The sequence below is a fragment of the Condylura cristata genome, unplaced genomic scaffold (genome assembly GCF_000260355.1).
Source record: "Condylura cristata isolate star-nosed mole 26May11 unplaced genomic scaffold, ConCri1.0 scaffold00030, whole genome shotgun sequence".
NCBI classification, from domain to species: Eukaryota; Metazoa; Chordata; class Mammalia; order Eulipotyphla; family Talpidae; genus Condylura; species Condylura cristata.
This window is the reverse complement of record NW_004567131.1, coordinates 16705538-16714963: the sequence shown is the minus strand read 5'-3', so window position 1 is coordinate 16714963 and position 9426 is coordinate 16705538. Positions and strand designations below refer to the sequence as shown.

Below are 9426 nucleotides of genomic sequence, written 5' to 3'. Positions count from 1 at the left end.
AAAAAGAAAAGAAAAGAAAAAAAGTCCTTCTGTACAAAGAAAGAAAATACAAGATTTTATACCAATTTTTAAAAATTGAATTAATGATTACTCTTTACTCTCATTCTCAGACAAACTTTCAATATTGTTAAGGCAGAAAGTAGAGGTTTTCTACTGATGCTGAGATGGATAAGACTTTTAATTATACTTCTTCACATAGTGATAAATCTAATTCCTTTTCAGAGATTTCTGTCACCTTTTTACTCCTTGTGAATGTATCTTTAAGGGACTTAGTTTGGTGCTAATGTTTGCTGTGTTGTATGTCTTACATCCCTAACACATCCTAGACTCCCTTTTCAACAAGGACAGAGCAGTTTTCGTCCCTGTTTGGGCAGTGTTCTCTATGTGGCTGTACTATCACCGTTTTATTTTCAGTGGGTTCACTTTTAGTTTTATCTTCTGTATATATTAATGACACCTGTCTTTCCATGTTAGTGATTTGCATTATATTTTAGGTAGTGATACAAAACTTCTCTTTGAATTGATGTAAGTAGCAATGTGAGTCAACTTGAAGAAAAACCATAAAAAAATACTAAGGTAGGAGCCTCCCTGGTGGCCTAGGGGTTAAATCTCAGTGCTGTCACCATTAAGGCCTGAGTTCTATCCCTGTCCAGGTTGCTATCCCTGTCCAGCATTCCTCTCCTGTCTTTCCCATGCTCCCTGTAGCAGTGTGTTTCAGTCAACCTGCCTGTTCTGCTCCCCACCCTGTCTGGTGAATCCTCTCTCCTGCCTGCCACCTCTGGCCTATACTCTATTTCTTCTCCACAAAAAGAAATAATAAACAAATAATAATGTAAATAGTATGAGGATTTGTGGAGGGAGAAGTGGATATACTGGCATAAAGAAACACTCTTAGAATAGAATCTGAAGAACCTAGGAGTTTAGGAGACTCTGGACAGATCACTCAGTCCCTCTGAACTACAGTTCCTGCTTAGCTCATGGAGATTTTATTGCCAAGTGCTTTACAAATGTAAATGTTTATTATTAAATGATTTGGGTTGGGTATTGTCTGTATCTCAGAGGCTGCATTTCCCAGAGTCCCTTGCCAACACTATTCTGATAAAGTTTAGGTTCTGCCAGTGCGATATACTCTTGGGATTTGGATGACATGTTATTCTTTCTCCAAATATCAGCGACTGACATAAATTTTTTGCAGTGAATATAGACTCTAAAGAGTGTCTCTGACAGACATCAGCTTCTAAGCTCTAAGGCAGCTAGGATATTGGTAATGATTTCCTGCCATTTACTGCAATTTTTTGACCTCTGAGTTACAGTGGCTATGTGACATTTGGTCTATAGTTAATACAGAATAACTTGGAAGTTAGTGGGGGTACACTCTCAACCTTCATCATATACCCCTTCCAAAGACTTTGTATTCATTTGATTTTCTGTATAAAATATCTTTTTGCTGGTAATGGCTTGAATCATTTTTCTCTTGTAGAACACTGTTTGAAACAGTTTATTGAATTGTATTACTTTAATAATACAATGAAAGTTAACATTTATTGTTTACTACTAATCATTGAGCTAAGCATTTTACATGTATTATCACATTTGTTTCTCTTAAGAAATGGATTAAGGTATTTTCTTCATAATTTTTATTTTCATAATAATCTTGAAGAAGAAGAAACTAAGGTGGAGGGTCATACAGTAATCTAGCTCTCAGAGGCAAGCAGCAGTCAAATCCAGAGAGTGAGTGACTCCATACTCTATGTATTGCTCTTTTCCCTACCAGAAAAGATTGACTTCAGGTGTCCCATAAGTGTACTTGGGGTGTGAAACCAGAAAATTTTTGGAGTTCAGAAGTTTCCATTTGCAGAAGCGTTTCTCAGCACATAGGCTGCATCTTACTTACAGGGTGGCAAAAGTGGGATCTGGGACAGGACCTTGTACTCAGACACATTAATAGTTCTACAGTGAAATAGCCTTCTCATTAAGTAAGATAAAGGCCATAAATAGCCAGGGGAAAGTTCAGTTACTACCAAATGAGTTTAAGTTCAAAGCTTAGGGGGAAATTTTTTAGTTTTCAGAGCTTTGTGGATTTTAAAATTGCAGATTAGGAGCTATAAACCTGTACTTTTTTATGAAGTATTAGCAAATAGAAGTTGAAGAGAAAAATTATTATTGCATTGTAAGTCTTTCATTCTGGGTACTGTGACCCCTCTTCTCTGTCCTTTTTTAATCAAAGCATGTGGGTTTTATTTCATGTCTGTTTAAGTCAAATGGAATTGTAAGTATATTTACTTTGCAAACACCAAATGGTTAAGGGTCAATATCTTGTTTCACAATGACTTGCTTATCATCTCATCTCAGACAAAAGAGCCACACAATATCAGCAACTTTAGTAATGAAAAACATGCCCTTTAATACCTGAGGATCTGTTACAGTTCACCTTGTTCTTCTATAAACTACCCTTTAATACATTTCTGTTTATTTTAATAAAGTTACTGATTTATTAAGATTTTGGCTAAAATATAGCTCAGTATAACTTTACGACTTTATTTGGAGATAACTTATTTTAGTCATCTGTAGGTATAAACAAACTACTCTACACTTAGTGGCTTAAAACAACAATTTTTATTGCTATCATGGTTCTATCAGTTAATCAGGTTCACCTGAGAGATCCTCATGTGTGGTGGCCCATGGGTGGCACAGTTGGGGCTTAAGGCAGCTGAAGGCTTGTCAGCACTGGATGGCCAAGTGGGCCTACCCTTATGCCTAATGGTTGTGCTGGCTGTTGGCCTGGGGCTCTATAGAGGTTTCTTTTAGAGTCCCTATATTAGGCCTCCATGTGTGGTGTGGGCACCTTTCAGAAAGTGGCACAGTTCTGGAAGGAAATGTGCTAAGGTTAGAACCACTGGGTACTCTCAAGCTACAGAACTTTAGCTTAAGAAGTCACTTAGCATCACGCCTACCCTATACTCTTGGTCAAAGGTGAGGTACAGGTCCAGCCCAATGAAGAGAAGGATGATATAAAAGTGAAGGAGTGGGCCCTCCCTGGTGGCATGGCAGGTTGGAATGCTGCACTATGAAGCTAAGCCACACCGTGGCCACTTCAGTATGAGTTCAATTCCCGCCCTGGAGTGATCCACATGGTGCAATGTACTAAAGCTAGTTTCAAGAAGATAGGCAGGTAATGTGGGCAAATCCAGTGGACTGGGTAACCTAGGAAACACCACAGAGTTAGTGGACCTTGGTAGTCTATGAGATCCCCATAAACTCAGTGGACCTAAGTAGCCTAGGAGACCGCCCCCCCCCATAGACCCAGCCTATTAGCAAGAGACACAAAGCAGAGACACCCAGCAACCAAAACCCCATTCCTTGCTCACTATATCCGTATAAGCACCTTCTTCTCCCCACCTCAGTGGCTACCCACTCAAGACCCTGATCCATTTGGAGAGCTTTCCTGTCCTTCCTCTTTTTTTTTTTTTAATCAATAAATCTCTTGCTTTTCTGTGCCTTTGGTATTGATGTTGAATTCTTTCCTCCCTGAAGACAAAAACCTAGAAAGGGTCCTCGGACTCTGAGCCTGCTCCCCAAAACCTTGATTCAAAAGGATGCGAATCTTGGAGGCATATTTCATGGAGGTAAGGGATCTTTGAAGACTAGATATCAGACAGTTTATGTAGCTTTATGTGCTCAAAAGTTTCAAAGATAATTTGGGCTCTCCCTGGTGGCACAATGGGTTAAAAAACAACACTATGAAGCTATTGCAGATACTGTAGCACTAGTTCAATCCCTGGCCAGGAAGGTGACCCACCTGGTGTGGCTGACCTCTCTAACTCACCCGCTGCTCCCCTCAGCAGTGTATTTCAGTACATCTGCCTGCTCTGTTCCCCACTTATCTCTGGTGAATCCTCTTACCTCCTGCATCACTGGCTTGTACCCCAATTCTGTATGTATAAATAAATCTTAAAAAATCATAATCATACAAAGACAAACTTTTTCTTATCCTAAATGGAGACCAAAAGGCCTTGAGGTTATATTTCAGTTTTTTCAACTACTTATAAAACTTTTCATTGCAACTCTGCCTGATGAGTCTTTAAAAGAAGACATGACTTCTAAGAGGGGCTAAATAAAAAATTCAAATATAACAGCTGTAAGTTGAGCAGACCGAAAAAATTCTCTAATGTTTTAAAAACATAAGGAGACACTTTCTAAATGATAAGGCATTTTTAAAGATTTCTGGCAACCATGATAACCATTTTGGTATGTAATCAGGCAAAGAGTAGCTTGTGAGCAAAGAGCAGAGGAGATGAGATAACAAGAGGCAGCCTCTGTAGCAGGAAACCAGTCATTTATGCTTTCTTTTTGTTTGCTTGAAAGACACCCAAACTGCATGGAGAGGCCACATATAGGTAGTTTGAATGACAACCTCCTTTGCCCACAGCCAACAGCCAAATAACTGTTAGCTATGAGGGCAAACTTACTTGGCCACCCAAAATAGTAAAGCTTTTAGCTGCCTTGAGCCTAAATTGTGACAACTTATGAAAAACCCCACGTCAGGACTGCCCCATGGAACCATGAGAGCAGTAATAGACTGTTGTGTAAGTCTTTGAGTTTAGAGTTGTCCATGTGTAACTGTAGATAACACAGACATTTCTGAGCAGAGGAGAAAATTATAAACTTTTCTGCCCAGAAAAACTGGATAGTCACATTCCTTTGTTCCTTTATGCTTCTTCCTTCTCCCCTGCCCTTCCTCCAACAGTTACTTATACAGAACTGATTTTGTGTCAGACATTCATATAGCCCAGGGGATAGAAGAGTGGAAAGGATCCTAGTCACATTACATAATAGGCATCTCATTCTTAAGAAAGGGAGACATACAAAACCTTGGTACAACAATAAATAAGACAACCTCAGATAGTTATATGTAATATAACTGTATGTATACATCTTGCATACAATTTTATGGGGTTCACAGGACTTCTATGGTTTTTCCTTTCTTGCTTTCCAATGAACAACTTCTCTTTGAAACAATCAGATAACTTTTTAATATGAGCATTGGCTATCCAATGCTTTTTCACATACAGTGGGCACATAGATGACTAATCTTATTTTTCCCTCTGAAGAAAAATTATAGGCAGTATCATTGGAGTGGACTTTCCTAAACAGTAGAAGAACGTTGGTCCCTTTGACATTTTGGAAAATACAGCTGAAATAAGTGAGGATGATAATGTGCACTGTAAGGCTTTCTGGGGGAAAAAAAAAGGGCAAAAGACAGGCTTCCCTGGTGGCTCAGAGGTTAAAGACTCAGGGCTATTAAGCTATAGCAAGCTACTGGGCATGAGTCCGCTCCAAGTCAGGGAAACCCTTGTGGCATGATGTAGCAAACCTCTCCTGTCTCACCCACTGCATCCCTCAGCAGTATAGTTCAGAAGATCTGTCTGTTACGCTTCCAACTCTGTCTCTGGTTAACCTTCTCACTCTCCCGCTACCTCTGGCCTAGACTCGAGTTCTTGTATGCAGAAATAAATAAAATGAATCTTAAGAAAATTCTTCTTCCAGCTCTCCCTGGTGGCACAACAGGTTAGAGCCCAGCACTGCAAGTTAGCCACAGCCGCTTCAGTGTGAGTTCGATCACCAGCCTGGAGGTGACCACATGGCATAGCAGACCTCTTCTGTCACCTGCTGCTCCCTTCAGCAGTGTACTTCATTGGTCTGCCTGTTCAGCTCCCTACTTTGTCGCTGGTGAATCCTCTCACCTCCCCTGCTTCTCTGGCCTGTACCCTAGTTCTGTATGCATAAATAAATAATCTTAAAAAAAAATCTTTTTCTGCCTTCACTCCCACCCCCATCTTCTTACCACTCTTAAAAAATATTAAATGGACCATATAACCACAGATTCACATTTCAAAGTCTCAATTTATAGGAAACTCTGAAGCGCTACCCTTTCATTCACATTCTGAAGATGAGAGTGAAGGATGAGTGATTTGCTCTGCAGAAGTTTTTCCCCTGTTCTTATGTTCTTACCACAAATTGTACTTCTGATCTTAGTTATTAAGACATCCTGTGGGGGTTTTAAACATGGACTTTACCTCTGGCAACATTTAAAGCATTTTAATTAGCATAATGTATAACTTTTGCAAAAATAAAATGCAAACATCCATCTATCTTGCTCATTATGACACATGAGATGTAGTTCTAAGCCTTTGGTATTTGTGAAGTATTTTAACAACCGGTTACTACATATATCTTTTCACTTTTAGTAGCTTTGTAGTTAATAACTATTTACCCTTTCTTCATTTAAAAGATATTTAGTATTCTGGATTTCATGTTGGAAATATATGATGAATATAACCATGGAACTGATAGAATGTAATTGTAATTACTTAGGAACTGGCAGAACACACCACTTGTGGTCAATTCCACCTATTCCACAAGTAAATTTTTAGTGGCGCATCTACACTTCATTTCTATATTGACTACAGTTGCCTTCATTTTATTATCTTTCCACTTTTAGAAAAGTTGTCTATCCTTGATTTAGAGAAAAATGATTCAATATTTCCATGGTAATCATTTGAAAGTTCTTTGTTTATTATATATCACAGATAACTGATTTTGCATGCCTACCATATATCAACTATTACACTAGATATATAAAGACAAAAATCTATGTTTATATAGTTTAACAATACGTTTAAAATAGCTAATAATAAAAGTTATGGTAAGCCCCTGAAATTATACCTAAGCACAAATAAGGTGTTTTATTGAGGTAACACAACTCATTGATTACAGACTTGTGGAAAAATGGGGGATTTCTCAACATTAATAATACTGCAGCATCACAGTGCTATTATTGAAGTATCAAATTAAACCAGTAGTGCTCATAACTAAGTCAAAATAAAGTTTAAAAAATTACCCATATGATTTATGGAAAAACATATCTGAAATTTCCACTTCATTTTGCCAAATAAGCCTGTGGCCAGGACTCTTCATCCAAAATCCCATTAACTCATTAACTCGTGACTTGGGGTTCTTGTTTATAATGTTTGCAGTGAGGTCCTTGAGTAACATCTCTGGATTGTCTCTGTGCTCGTCAAGATTTCCTTAAATGATGAGAGTTCAACCACAAATGACAATAAGCTTTCCTTGAGGCCCTAGCATGTGCACCGTTATCTGGTGAGCCAGAAGGGTCTCCAGCCTCTCAGAAAGTCATAATGTCCCTATCGGAGTGATTACTTATCAGAGTATTCCATAATGCTGGAGAAGTGTTTGGCTGTTGAAGTTTCCCATGTCTGGCCAACTCTTGCTGTTTTTACGCCATTCATGTAACAAAGGATTTAATATTTTTGTATCAGGATAATGAACACTAGTCTTTACATATTTGGATTAACTGCATGAAGATCTAAAGGGGTGTATTAATTTGCATTTTCTTAAATAATATTCAAGTAACACCACAATACTTAGGAGCTTCAAGTGGCTTTAGAGCTCGGTAAGACCTAATGTTATGGACAGTTCTTAAAGTCTGCAAGGGAAGAGCCAGGGACTTTGGCTCCTCCTTCCATCCCTTCTTTCCCAAACACAGCACCTAGTTTCTTGGTGTCAGTTTTCACCAGCTGGAAAAGAAAGATAATAAAAACCAGGCAGAGTTGCCAGCTTTAGTAATTCTAGTTCCTGGAATCAAGGACAGGAAGCCTTTTAGCTATTTGCACACCCTAACTTTTCTAACTTCGACTGAATAAATCATTTAACTGTCAGCTAATTACAGTGTTGGAAATTTTACATCATTCATCTTTTTATGGCACCTCTTAATGGAAGACTCTGGAGATTAAAACTCTTGACAATTTGCATGATTTAAAAAAGGAAAGCTGACCTACAGAAAGGTGGGACAAAAGATGAACATCTGAGAAGTTTTCAGCAGCTCTGGGATCATACACAGTAGCCTAAATATAGTGTTGATTGAATACTTAGATTAAGTTGCTGAAAATGGCAGAAGTGTTATTTTTATCAGAAACAATGGCGTTTTATTGAACAAATGATTATTTTTCACCTACTACCAAGGAATCGCTTGTTCCAGGTGATAACCCTAAGAGACAGGTTTTATTACTTATGCCACTTTACAAATGAAGAAAGTGGAGCACAGGGAAAATTATTGTCCAATAGCTGGTGAGTAGTTGCGCCAGAAGTGAAAAGCGAGGCGACCTGCCTTCAGAGATCATGCCCTTGGTCACTACTCCACTGACTTTCACCCCTGGTCTCAGCCAAGCCTACAGCAGCTACGGACACGAGCTTAGGGCCGTTTCTCGCTTTGCCTCGAAGTCCCGCCCTAAGCCTGGGGTCTTCACTAGGTCTTCGGTCCTCGCTCCTTGCCACCGCGCGGGGGGTCAGAGGCGTCCTCGCGATCCCGCAGCTCCAAGCCCAGAAGCGCGTCCCCGCGTACGGCGGGGGCGCGGGAGCAGCGCGCACGTGCCGCCGGGAAGGGGCCGCTTGGGCCGCGCCAAGATGGCGGCGGCCGCGGCCGCTGCCGCAGCAGCGACGGTTGGCGGTGGCCCGTGAGGCGGGCGGGGCCGGCGGCACGGAGGCGGGGTCCCGGGCCGGCCGCCCTGGGAGGCGGGGGCCGTTTCCATAGCGGCGGCAGGAGGTGTAGAGCCGGGGAACTTCCTGGTTCCCGGGCTCGGCTACGCCGGGATCTTCTTGGAAGGGAAACAATGGGGCGGAGGGCACTGCAGTAGCTACCGCCGCGCCGGGACCTGCTTGGCCGCTCGGGACTCCCCACTCTGCCCCCTCGCACAGCCTCCACCGACGGGACTGCTCGGAGGTAACTTCCTTTCCTCTTCTCCCAGCCCAAGTGGCTCGCCAGCGGTGGCGGAGGTCTCTCGGCTTTTTCTCCGGGGCTGGGACGCGGAGTTGGCCCCGGGGAGCCGGACGCCGCCATTCCCGGACCCGGGGGGAGGTGGACGGCGCTGCGTCTCCCCCCTCAGCCCTCTGATGGGCAGGCTCCGGAAACGTGTGCGTGTGACATTCCCAGTTCCCGACCCTGGGACCCTGGGTTGTAGGATCCTGGGGGTGTGATTGGCAGGTTGTGGGGGGCACAGCGAAGGAGGTGCGCGCGTAGGGTCTGCCCGGGACAGCGCGGAGGTGACCTGCTGGCGGTTTTAGGGGGGTTTGGGGAAGGGGCCGGGGTCCACCAGATTTTGGGGGAGGGGAGACCCGCTCTCTTCCTCCTCCCCCCTGGGGCTAGTTTCTGTCCCCGGGAGACGTGTCTCCCTTGCAAGTTTCAGTTGCTTTCTATAGAGTCCAAGTGGGCAGGACCCAGGCAAACTTCGTTCTTTAAATTACTGCTTCCATGCTGCGGAGCTCCGTTTCGACTAGGCAAGTGGAGGATGGGGTGAATGAGGGCTTTAGAGAGCCTGGAAATCTGTGCGTCTTTGCAAAGTTTGCAAA

General features: G+C 42.2%; 1 protein-coding gene across 1 annotated transcript; it reads right to left on the bottom strand.

The window, feature by feature from the left end:
• Nucleotides 1–8326: 8326 nt before the first annotated feature.
• Nucleotides 8327–8917, bottom strand: LOC101630093. The gene has a single exon (XM_004691099.1). It carries the CDS (start codon nucleotides 8915–8917, stop codon nucleotides 8327–8329), a length of 591 nt encoding a protein of 196 aa, XP_004691156.1.
• Nucleotides 8918–9426: the final 509 nt, after the last annotated feature.